This window comes from Aphelocoma coerulescens, chromosome 3, assembly GCF_041296385.1.
Source record: "Aphelocoma coerulescens isolate FSJ_1873_10779 chromosome 3, UR_Acoe_1.0, whole genome shotgun sequence".
Taxonomy (NCBI): Eukaryota; Metazoa; Chordata; class Aves; order Passeriformes; family Corvidae; genus Aphelocoma; species Aphelocoma coerulescens.
The window spans coordinates 104,720,207-104,733,430 of record NC_091016.1 but is presented as its reverse complement, the minus strand read 5'-3'; the positions used below and the strand labels follow the sequence as shown (position 1 = coordinate 104,733,430).

General features: G+C 36.0%; 1 protein-coding gene across 1 annotated transcript in view; it reads left to right on the top strand.

Annotated features, from left to right (window-relative positions):
* The first annotated feature begins 1,872 nt into the window (after positions 1-1,872).
* Positions 1,873-13,224, top strand: part of DLGAP2 (DLG associated protein 2) — a 304,303-nt gene continuing 292,951 nt past the window's right edge. The window contains exon 1 of the mRNA XM_069011493.1: positions 1,873-1,945. Within this exon, the coding sequence (XP_068867594.1) occupies positions 1,888-1,945 (58 nt within the window). The 5' untranslated portion in view covers positions 1,873-1,887. The remainder of the gene's footprint in view (positions 1,946-13,224) is intronic.

The following is a 13,224-nucleotide window of genomic DNA, read 5'->3' as shown; positions in this document are numbered from 1 at the left end:
AGGAACCTAATTGTTTTATCAATTGCATGGAGTTAATTCAAGGATCTCAAATCTCTAAGGGTAAACTATGGTATGAAATAGTCAGTATGAAGAGGTAAATAGAAAGGAGAACTGTAGGAAGTAGTTCAAAACCCATTCTGAAGCAAATCCAAACTTTCCAGTAGGTTTGGTTTAGACAAGAGCAAGTACATAAGCAGATTTTCTATGCCAAGGTTTCACTAATGGCTTTCTGATAATGCCACAATTAAACATCAGTCAACTGAAAAAAGAATAACTTAGTGAAACCAATTAGAAGGAATGATTTTTACGAATGGGGTTTTAGACCTTGCTGCAGAAACCTTGGCTGATGACACATTCCAGTTGTCCGATGTGCTGCTATAATGATTGGTTTCTGTTTCAGCCTTATTTAACAGTTTCATTAATAGTATTAAAGAAAGCAAGTGAACAGCATGTTAATGAAGTCAGCAGATGATGTAAGCAGCAGGAAACAGAAAATAAACAATACTTAGAGATGCAAAAAATGAGCAAGAGGAGTTATCAATGTATCATATTCTGATTGAGAAAAATGAGAAGCTAATGCATCTGCAACAAACTAGTTCAGAACTGATTTTATATGCCTAATACATGTTTACTAAATACACAGAAATATACACATTCAATTACTCTAAACCATTTTATTTTCTGGTTGCAAAGGGTCCAGTTTGTAGTCAGTATAATATCTAAAAGGGAAATACTGTCTTTGAAAGAATATGCAGATAGATTGTGTAAAAAAGTAGAGATGTAATTGCTGAGTTTTTCACAAATAAGTGGATTGTAGGAGCAATTTGCTATTGTTCAAGCAGCAGTAATGTAAAAGGAAAGACTGAAATGTAATGAATTAACAGAAAAGGAATGGAGAGGAAGACTACTCTTACCCACATATCTGAAATGTGTAAGCCTTTAGAGAAGATATGACTTATTTAGCATTACCACAAATCTTATATCATATCAGAAAAATGTTCTTTATTAAATGAAAACAACCTCTAGCCATACTAAATCAAGATTAAAAAAATGTATACATACAGGCTGTGAGCACAATCTAGTGCCAGTTAATGGAAACCTAAAACAGGCTGTAGGCTTCCACTCACTTGCATATAGAAATGCCAAGTCTCTCCAACACTCCTCAGTGTGAATGCATATTGCAGAGTTCCTAAAGGTTATATCTAACCTATACTTTTTTCCTCCCTTCCCCAACAATATCCAAATTATAGGAGAGGAGACTTCCCAAGTGCTCCATTCAGCAAGCCCAATCCCACACAAGCGCTAAAATATTTCCCCTTCCCTGGTGTGGTGACATGCACACTGCAGGCAGACTGACAACTACCTCCTCCAGTTGGAACATATAATCATCAATACCCTTCTGAGCTCATTTAAAATGTGCCTAACTTAAGCCTCAGCTCATACATTGTCAAATCCCACTTGGTGAGTCTTGTTCCTGTTCCAGCTGGAGATGGGCCCACGCTGGAATTTGGGAATCTAGTTTTCACGTTCCAAAATTGAACAAAGAGACTCGGACTCATTTCTAGTTTCCTAAACTGCAGTCATGTCTGTAAGTAAAATGCTGAAACATTAGTTGTCTGGGAAAAATAAATGAGTGATGATTTTAAGAGATATGCTGTGGCTACTCAGTGCAGTAGCTTCCAGCTTTTTGGTGCTGTTCCCAGAAATGCTTCAACCATGGTGAGGAGCTCAATTCTCTAATTAAAAAAAAAAATTGTATCAAATATTTTTCAGCTTTACACTCTCAAATTAAAGCTTAAAAACCTCCAAGGAAGGAAAGGAGGCCAGATTGGAGGGGGAGGAGGTGAGAGGAAGGAAACGGGTGGAGAAAACCACTATATTCCCAAGATGCAAGGAAAGTTGAAAAGTAGAAGAAAAAATATATTAAATCAGTGTAAACTAAGAGGTAAGTTTAAGGCATTTTTTTACATTGAATGTATGTTTTGTTGGGATATTTTTATCAGTAAAATTCTGTATACTTTACAAGCATTTGAAATACATTTAAGTGAGGTAATTGCTTTTTTTTTTCAATTTCTTCTGCTATAAACTTGATCTATATTTTTATTAAGACAATCAAAGGATGTGTTGTGCTGGGATTTTGCTACTCTTCTGCTGTTGCTGGGTAAAACTGTCTATTACCTCACCAATGACCTACATGAAGTGAAACAACATCCCATGGCAGCAGACAGGTTGTTTTGTTGTAGAGCTCAGCGGCAAAAGTTAATTGTTTATGGAGATTTAATAGGCACTGTGCTCCTACTTACCTACCTTGCTGCAATTCAGTAGTGTGTTAGTGTAGCTTAGGAAAAGAGCTCCTGAAGTAATAGATTTTGGTATAGTTAGGAAGATAGTTGACCTGTGTTCTTAACTTGAGGTCAGAGCAGTGTCTTATATTGTTTATTAGTGTTATTGCTATTTGGCATTGCCTATGCAGGGGTTGTATAAGTTAAGTTTTGATCAGAGACCACATGCCATCTGCTGAATAGTAAAGCTTGCTGCATTTAAAAGCTCATTTATTACTGGGTTGTTTGTTGCTATACTGCCAAGAGCCTGCCAGAGATGCAACAGAATAAAAATATTGGTGATTAATATGACTGTGCTTGTATTGCAGCATCAAAGACTTTGCACAGTTAAGGTTAGGAAGGAAGGAAGTGAAAATCTGGAAAAGTAGAGGCAGGTGTAAGGAGGTTCCGCATAGCTCTACCAGCTGGACAGGGTGTGGAGGCAGAGGTGTTCCTGTAGCCCTTGGCCCTTACTGCATACATAGACCAGGTTACATACAGCATTTTTATTTGTGAAGGTTTGGAACAGTGTAGGGCAAGTGCATGACAGCTGCTGAAATGGGAGAGACCAAAGTTCTCAGTAGGTGATGGTGAAAAGCAATACAGGAAATGGGGTTTGTGGGGAATGCTGCTGCGTTCCTGTCTGATCCATATCCAGCTTCTGTTGTGTCTGGTCCTCTCAGGCTGGAGGTCATACTGTGCTTAAAAGCTTCTGGTGTCTCAATTGTTCATGATTTTATCCAGTCTTGTTTTTTAACATGCTTACATTATTGATTTCAATAACGTTATGAAAATAGGTTCTATAAATTAATTACATTGTCTTTGTTTTAAGCCTTGTGTTTGAAGATTTTATGGATTGCCTCAAGTGTTTCGACTGTGAAAAGTGAATGCTTATCATTGCCACCTTAAGCTGTCTACTTATTAACTCAAAAGTTGTGGTCTGCTTAGATTCCTCACTTCTCCATATGTCTGGCCATCCTTGTTCCTCTCTGTACACTTTCTAGCTATGTTATACATCTTCAGTGATTCAGGTGAAAATGTTAGTGATTTGCTGCCTTCTGAAGACATGTATGTCTAATGACTATCCCTCTTAATTGTGCTCACCATTTAGCCTTCCTTAACTTTTCAAAATATTTTTTTTCAGAGTTGAACTGAATGCTTAAATATTTCTACAGATAGTAGTTACATAAATATATGCATGGCAGCTGTGCACTTCAAGATGAATATATTATGGATGAAGAGCTTGAATGACACAGTATTTGTACTATTTTTATTCAGACACATCCTAAGAATTTAGCATCAAATGGCCTAATTCTGCTCGGACTCTAAATCCAGTGAATTTAACCAGAAGCTCCTACCAGACTTCATAGGATCAGACTCTGCTTTGCCTATTAGAGAACAGAGCTTGACACCACTTTCAGAATTGTTCTGAATTATGCATGAAGCTAGATATTAAGAAGGTCAGTCTTTTGTAGGAAAGGAAACTTGGGAAAGAAGAAACCCCAGTTGTTTAGTGGATATGATGGTCAGATTGAGGCAAACAAGAATATGGAGATGGCTGAGCAACAAGAGTTGTGAGGGGTAGGCCGGGAGAGCTGTCTGGCAGCTGAAGAGCAAGGGGAATGAAAACACAGCCCAGCAGGCAGGCAGCCAGCAGCTGCAGTTGCAGTACCCCCAAAAGTGGCAGGGGTGCTTTTACATTAGTAAGATACTCTGATATCAGAATTTCTTCAAACATCCAAATGGCTATGGATAGCTATGAAGGTGAATGGGAATTTGGCATCCCAAGGCACCTGTGCAATTTTCAGCCTTGAGGTGTCTCAACAGAAAGAAAGGGCAAGATAGAAATTATGCTTTAGAACAAACTGGACGGCTGATGACTCTAGCAGTCTTTATTTTGTTCTGTATAGATTAATGGAAACTATTTTCCTCAGCCATTTGGAAACCATGATCTATATTTTAAACAAATTCTTAATTAAATAATTAATATGGCTATTTAATCACAACTCTATCACCAGACCAAATTATCCAACCAAGGAATTAATTGTAATTATATTCTTCCCAGTACCTGGCTTGTGTTCTTGTTCTTTCTCTTCTATGGATGCTTTGAACGGTAAGGGAACCCTTTAAAGCTGATACAGTTTAATTTAGTATGAGACTAGAAGGAAAATAAATGTTTAGAGTAAATTCTACATAGAAATAGAGAAAATAGAGTTTGGGCATTGAGTTTAGGCGTTTTCTTAAAGTCAGATGCCTTTGCTCATTCCAAATGCAACAGAAGAGAAGTAGGGGAACAATCCAGATTGCTAAAAATGCCATATGTAAAAGTTAGCTATTTACTTAGAAACTAGCAGCAATCCATAGGAGTTGATGTGTTGGCATTAGTACATCATTTACCAGGTGTGTTCCATCAGCTTCACTTCACGACAGATGTAAGACATAGAGTGTCGTGAAGAAATTCAGGCTGGCATTAATAAAGCTATGCATGGCAGCACTTCAGTAAGAAAAGCTGCCTTTGATACTGCTGATTTGAGGATTTATTCAAGTGTGCAAACACGTTGAATCTAGCCAACTAATACCAAGATGGGGTAATAAACACCAAAAGCAGCCTTCTATCATGTGCTACCATGAGCTTTGCTATATTCTTGGACTGACCTCTCTAGACAGGCAGTACCTCTCTGACTTAAATGGAAAAAGTCTTGGTAATGCCTCAACAGCTCGCTCACTGCAGTATTCACCTAGCTGCAGCTGGATCAGATTGAATGGAAACAAAATGGTGTCAGCAATTTAAGGACTCTGACTTGAGTTTTGTCAACAGTTCTGCTGGAAACTGGAAATATTAAAGGCTTTATCATTGCACGGTACCTGTTTTGGCCAAATGCTGTGCTTTTCCCTTCTCTCAGGTTGTGCCCCAGAAGAGTGTCCCTTGCATTAAGCATCCCTAGATGCCTAAGTTTTGCTCTTTCTGCAAAGTGTGTATTCCTCCATTGTCACTAGGTTTAGAAAATAGATAAATATGCATGAGAGTAGGGAAAAGAGCTGAAGGCAAATGCTTTTCCTCTTAGAAAGTGATCCAAGCTGGCAGAGGACAGCCCCAGTAATTGCACCTCATGACTGCCATGCAGAAGGCACAGTAGATGACCTAAAGTAGAAATGTTTAAATGCTGAGTAGATTGGAGAAAGAAAGGCATCATTTTTTACTATTTTCCTACATCTGAGGTACTCCATGCAAAAAAAAAAAAAAAACCCAACCAAACAAAAAAAAAAAAAAAAAACAACAGAAAAGTCCTCTATCTTCCACAATTATTTATGTCCCTCTAGGGAATACTTCCTCTCTTGAGGTGGCCCTTTCTCTTTCCCCAGTAGTACCTTTTTCATCAAGGATACTGTGCGTATCTGCACTGTTAGAAATGCACACATTTCCAATATGAGCTTCATCCTCTTACTTCTCATCACTGCTATGAACACAGACAAAATCTGAATCATTTACTGAATCATTTAGGTTGTAAATGACCTTTAAGTTCATTGAGACCAACTATTAAGCTAACACAGCCAGGTCTACCTCTAAACCGTGTCCCTAAGTGCCACATGTACATGTAAATAAAATCAGGCCCCTTTAATATATTAATTTTCATTTCCAGATATATTATTTAAATATTGCTGTATAACAAAGTATATTAGAAGTGTCCAATCCTCACTAGATTTTTCTTCTCATTCTTGCACATTCAGATTGTGTTCTTGTGCATTGTTCAAAATGAATCTCATGTGTGGTTTCCTGTCTGGAAGTTCTTGGGCCTTTCGGGTTCCACTGTTGTGACTTCTTTGCTTCCTGGTTATAGGACTTTTTCCTTGAAATAATTTAAAGTAGAAGGGTAAGCAAGAAATACTAAAAACTGTTTATTACCTCTTAAAATTTTATTAATAATTTTTATTTTTACAGAATAATTGTTTCTGAAGTCAAGGAAGAAGCTGTTTTAGCACAACATTTGAGACAAGTTTTGCCAAATTTTTCAGAAAATGAAATAATAAGTCTTTTAAATAAGAACTTTGATGTATCCAAGAGTGTTTATGCATTTAGATAGCCAATGACTTCCAGATTTGGGGAAAAGTATGGATATATTATATGTTTTGGACAGTCTAACAACACCTATCAGTATTAAATGACTAATGACAAACATCTATCCTGACTTTTATGGCCATTCAAGATTTAAGGAAAAGGAATTTTCCTCACATCTGGTGCTCTTATGAGCTCTTGTAAGCAATTCATGGTCAGGAAAGTAATTGGCACTGTTAACTAAACTAACAGGCAAGGGAGGGATGGATCTGAAAGAAGCTCTGCTTCTTATTTCTCTCACAATACAGGTGTTCAAGTGTGGTAAAGGAATCTGCTCTTGGATTGAATCAGTGAAGCAGTATTGGTTGCCTGGAACTAGGAAGGAGTTGACTTTTTGGGATGGTTTCCTTCCCCTTCAGTGTGTCTAGTCATGCCCCAGTAGGCTAGACAAAACCATAAACTGCATCAGACAAAACAGGCAAACTGTGTAGTGCAGCATCAGAAAAATATTCTGATGGCAAAACGTCTTATTCACTATCAGTTTAGCATTCTATAAATGGAATAATAAATCAGTACTGAAATGCATTTCTGACCATGCAGTGGCCTCTGAACTCTATGTACCAAACTGGACTGTTTGAAACGCTGGCCATTTACCTGACTCCAGGTGACATTCAGTAAGTGAAGGATTAGCCAAGAGAAGAGGGGGACTGAATCTTCAGTTAATAATCATCTTACAAAGAAAATAGGCACTGGATATCAGATTGCTATATTATTACTATATTTATTTAAAGAGATTGCCTAAATAAGAGTTTTTTCATGCCAACATATGCCCTGGGAATGCAACAGTAACACCAGCTTTGGCCTAGAATAAAGTCTAAGATTATTAGGCAAGAAATACTATACTGACCTCCAGTGTCAAAGGTGGTTTTGAGCTCTTAGTTGCTCAGTTCTCTTCTGGGAATGCAGTCATGATTTGAGCTTTTATGCTGAAAGTGCATGTTCAGCAGATGCCTTAAGGTGGAATTATTTCATAGAATAACAGAAACAGCTGAGTTTGGAAGACATCCCTGGAGATTTTCCATTCACAGCCCACCAGCTAAAAGCTGGTTGCCCATGACACTGTCCATGTCAGCTGGGTTTTGTGTGTCAACAAGAATGGGGACTGCAAAAACTCTCTGGGAAATTAATCCAATGTTTTATCAGTTTCACAGTGAAAAAAGTTTTTTTCTAAATTTTAAGTGGAATTTCTTCTATTTTAGTTTGTGCCCATTGCCTCTTATCCTGTCAGTTGATATTCTGAGGAAAGTGTAACAGAGGTACCGTAATTAATTTGTAAACTGCAGAACACTGTATTATTCACAACAAAGACAGGAACAGCTAAGAAATAAAATTATAATTTTTGTGGTTACTCTATTCTTAAAATCTCGATCAATACTCTCTTAAAAAAAAACCCCACACCAGACTGGAATTAGTTGAGAGTAGGTAGGAGGAAAAATCTGATCTTGATGTTTTGCTTACCTCTCTGTGCCTTTGAAAAGGGAGGTCAAATTCTTCCTTTTCAAAGTGCTCTCTGAACAGGTTCAATGAGTCCAGCATACTCAGCTGAATTCAATGCCATTCTAAAACAACGAACTAACAAGACTGAAATCAAGCACTGTGTAATTTTTATTTCGGCAGTGTTTCAGAATAATTTAGAAGTGAGATAGTGGCAGCAGCTTTATTAGAAATTGACAATATCACCATTCTTTAATCAATAATATATCTTGCTGCAAGGGGGTCGAGTGCTCATTCTTTCTTGGAAGTACATATGGAAGTATGTATATCTATGAATATCTAGGGCAAAGCCTTTGGGTGTGGCTGATGATCCAGGAAGTTATCCCCATCATGATGCAGAATAATAACTAGAGAAAAGCATTAAAGCAGCAACAGTACATAATTTACACAATTTTAATATCTATAAATGAGTGAAAACTTCGACTGTCCTCTGGTGCCCACTTGTAATACATTTTGCTGTGGAAGTCTATTCAGAATCACATCTGTTATCATAACAAGAACCTCTTTCTCCACCACCTATTACAAAAAACAGCCAACAGGTTTTGTTACTGTAATTCACAGGCCCACATCATTCTACAGGGCTATATATAGTTCAAAGGATAAATATTCAGCATGATTTCTTTTATTTCTGTGAGCATTTTAGCAGTTGCCAATGTTTTCATCAGAGTGGTGCTGAATATTACTTCACATATGTGGATAGCTTTCAGCCATTATATCATAATCCGGGGATCTGTGAGTATGAAACGGATGAGTGGGTTTGATTGCTGTATATAAACTACTTTATTCAACAGATAAATATTTTTTTTTTATTATTTGAATAAGAATTTAAGATAACCTTGCTTACACAATGGGGTGAAGATAGAGATTGGCCAATATTTATTGTAACTTTCAGAGTTTTGTTTAAGGGGCAGAGGTAATAGCTACTTTTACTGTCTCTGAGAGAGATTTACCTCTGTCTCTCTCCAGTGGCTGTAGAGAGGGAATATTTTCAGCTTCCATTTTATGGAAATATTCAAAGTTAGGTGTAAAGAACTGAAACTCTCTAGGAGATGAATATTCTTGATAACTGCATTAAATACTCATGGCACTCTAGACAACTTTCTGAATGGAGAGGTAAGTTGTGAGTTAATTAAAAAAAAGAAGAAAAAATCACCTGAATGTTAGTCCCCTCCTGATCTCAGGTATAAGGAAAATGAGTGTTGTTCTCTGACAGCAGTTTAGAGTGGCAAAGATATGTAAGGCTATTATTAGACAGAAATCTCTGGAAACTAGAATGGTTTAAGATTGAAAGTTGAGGCACTCTCTTCCACTACAAGTGTTGTTTTAGCTTGATTTTCAGTGGCATGAGTAGATTTTTACACTGAATTTATCTCTTTCACTTCACTGCACAAGTTATGCTTCACAGTTGTGTTCTTCCTGTTTTCCTGAATGTAATTTTTCTGTCACTGTGCTACTGCCAGGGATTATAATTGAAGTTCTTTTCATGTATGTCTTGTCTGACTGATTAATTACTTGGATAATATAAATGACATCACAAGGAAGTTTTTGATATCTTTGTGTGTTTATCTTTGGAGGTGTACATGTATTAATGTCAGATGCATTCTGACTCATTCACAAACATTCTGAAAAGCTTGTTTCCTGATTGAAATCAGGAATGGCAGCAAAATAAATTTTGAGCTGTTTTACAAAGCCAAGCATCTAAAATGTTTGAATTAGATCAAATTATCAGAAATTAATTCTGTGAATACATCTAGTAAAATATAACTTTGAATATAATATTTTTGTATGAGAACACATTTGTTTTGAGTTTGTCATATGGAATCACTGAGAAAAAGTTTATGATGGCTATGTCCTATAAGCTATTGTATGCCAATGTGGAAGCACAGACTCCAACTGGGATTGCAATTAAGTACTAAAGGCCTGGAGTTTAAATGTTGTTCTTAGGTCTAAGTAAATGCTAAACTTTGTGGTGAAGATGCAAGGGCAGGATGGCAAGGACTGCCATATCACAGCAAGGTTCATTTCCCTAGACTATAATTTCTCTTGCTCATATTGGGGTAACTTGCATCTTACTGAAACTTCTGAACTTTACCAAAGTAGGTGAGGTGAGTAGTTGAGACAATAGATTAACAAACAAGACCATATTGTCCTGTGGTTTTTCTAAGGAGTATCTTTATATGACCTTTTAGTTGTTGCCACAACTAGACAGGGTTTTTTTAGTTGTTATGCAGTATATTTGAAGTCTGTAATAGAAAAAATTTTGCTTCTCCACATCCTCAGTAGCTTTCATTTTTTTCCTAAACTGCAAAGCTAATTTTCTTCAGGTGGACATTTTCCATTAGTTCCTTTATAAATGGACTTTTTAAGATAAAAATGTCCATGGAAACAAAATAAAATGAAACGAAACAAAACAAAACAAAACAAAAAAGCTCATTCTAGCCATGAAAAAATAGGAGTTATCTGTAAGAGTGGGAAGCTTGAACATGGAGGAGGTTTTCCAATGCTTTTTAGCATATTTTGCTAAAAAGCAGATGCTTCAAATGCTTCAAAAACAGTCATATGGTAGAAACTTGAAAGAACAGTAAAAGCTGTCAAAGCTATCAAGACTGTATGAAGTATACTTATAAGCATAAGATGAAGAGTTCATTCTTTTCATGTTCTCCCGGCTGTTTAAGTATGTCCTTGCTGGTCTACTCTTTAGAATTTTTCTACTATACTGGTGCAAAAATGGAAGTAGAAGACCCCTGGAACATAATGGTTAGTAAATGACTTTTAATCTGGAGATTTGTCATGTGTCATTCCAACCTTATCAGCATTTGACTAAAGCAATTAATATAACCAGGGCATAGCTTTAAAATAACGTCATTGTAAAATATTCTTTAAAACAACTCCAAATAAAGGTGATGTCTATGACAGACATAAAACAAGTGTATTCGAGAGAGATTGCAAGCATGTAGTCAAAGGCTGATTAATGGAATCAGTAGATAAACTAAGCACATCGATTTAATGCTTCCAGATCTCTTGTAAAAATATAGACATATGGAAAGTAGGCAAAAGAATTCAGAATAAAGTTTTAAATGAAATCAAACCAAAGATATATGCATATGCTGTATAAGCATAGATGCTGCTGGGAATACAATTGCTTCATCATCAGGGGTTCAGTCAGTCAATGGATATTCTAGACAGCAACTCAGTGGAGTCTGTCATTATTGAGAGCTTATTATGAAACAATTTCAGAGGTTAGATATAAAAACTTGTCATACGAGTTTAACTGAAGAATAACTACTAACTTTTCAATATTCATTAAAAGCAGAAAGGCTATGTTTATGTTTTCTAATGTTTATGAATAAATGACATTTTTTTTAGTTATCATTCCTAAACAGCAGTGTAATAATTACCAAATGTTGATGACACTTTCTGAATACTGAACTGTCCCTGCATGTTTGCATATATTTGCTCTGAAAGAATGATAAGACTCATGAGCTTTAGAAGAAGCCTATGCTGAGAATATGAAGATATGAGCCAGCTGTTGCTAGATCTTCAGATATTAGGAGTACTTGATTTCAAAGGAGATAGACCCACTCTGAATATCATAATTCATGGCTCAGAGAACATGCAAAGCATCTAATCTCTCTCACTCCACTGCAGCAATTGTCACCCTGGTACGTTTTCATAATGCTTTATACAATTTACTCAAAGGCATTTATAAACTTCTCTGATTTTCTTTAGAGATTTTTCTAAAATCAAATAAATCTCAGTTCTAGGTAGGGCTGCCAAATTATCTTAACTCAGCTTCTCCAAAAGGGGGAAAGCAAATAAAAAAGCAAATTAAAAATATCAAGCAGACAAGTCATCTCATCTTCAATTAAAAAAAAATGGAGACACAACTTCATAGTTAATACCTCCATGTACACTATTTTTTGTAGAAGCACTGGCATAAAGTTGAAAAGATTGATTCCTTTCTATTCACACTAATGGTCCAGAAAAGGATGCATTTCTTGACTAAAATTTTAGGACAGAAATATATACACCCTTATTTTTCAATTTAGTGGAATTTCACTGTACTAAATTGCATGGGTTGATGCTTTTTTGTTCTCATATGTCCAGTGTGGTGTCCATGCTACTAACAGACTTATGTTTGTCTTATAGTTTACAGTTATCAAAAACAAAATTTTTGTGTCTTCATGGAACTCTGCACTTTCCACTTCTTTAAAATATGTTCTATTCTGTGTAAGGTTTCCTTAAAATAACCAATTATCTTTGATGTGTAGCCTTATAAAATGCTTCTTGAAAAATGCATACTGTCCACGTCACTCTCTTATCTATCACAGCAGCATTATCTTCAAAGAGTTCTATCAACTTAATTATGCAAAACATTCCTATTATACGGTCATAGTGGCTGGCTTTAATGGAATTAAGCTTAACTTAGTGGTCTCTTGCCAGTTGCAACAAAATTGTATTCAATATGTATTAAAAACATTAAGCTATCTGGTGATTATATATTTTACCCTTTCTCATGAGTTATTTGAATAGTGGTAGTCTCAGCTTTTTAAATCTTCAGAAGCTGGTTCTGCCATCACAGAGTATTGACTGTGAAAGCTCAGTAAATGCTTTGCTAGTTGGAAAGCATTAGGAAGCAAAGCACACTTACGTACTTAAACAACAGAAGCACAGAATGGAAATAGAAAACTTCAGAGAGTGAAAGAGAGGAGTCTAAAATTCAGAAGAAAATTTCCAATATAATAATATATAATCCAATATATAATCCAATATAATAATCAGGAAATAACAAGAATGCTAAAGAAACTTAACTTTATGATGCTGTAAATATCACACCTCCAAAAACAAGGTCTCAGAGGCATGGAGAAATTAATTTTAATTTTTTTCCCCAAATTTTGGGGGGGGGGGAGGGAAGTATGTTAGTTATAGTCATGATTTTATGCCATAGGAATAATTTTAATAATTGAATTGCATTTTTCAGTAGATTTTCAACTTAAGGACACATTTTGGAATGAAAAGCAATATATAGAAATAAAGTTATATATACTAACTGTCTATTAATTGTGTATCATCAAGGCTGTTACCAGATTAGCAAATATACAATAGCAAATTGTAGAGCATAAGAAAAAATAATACAAAACAGAAAGTGAAAAGAAGCTTAAAGCCACAGTAATGATAGAGATACTCTTTCCTACACCTCTATGAAGGCAGTTTACACCAATACAGACACTGCATGGCAGAGTGAAAAGCAGTTAATGGTACTCATATCTCATGCAGCTTGGACATGGAACCAGA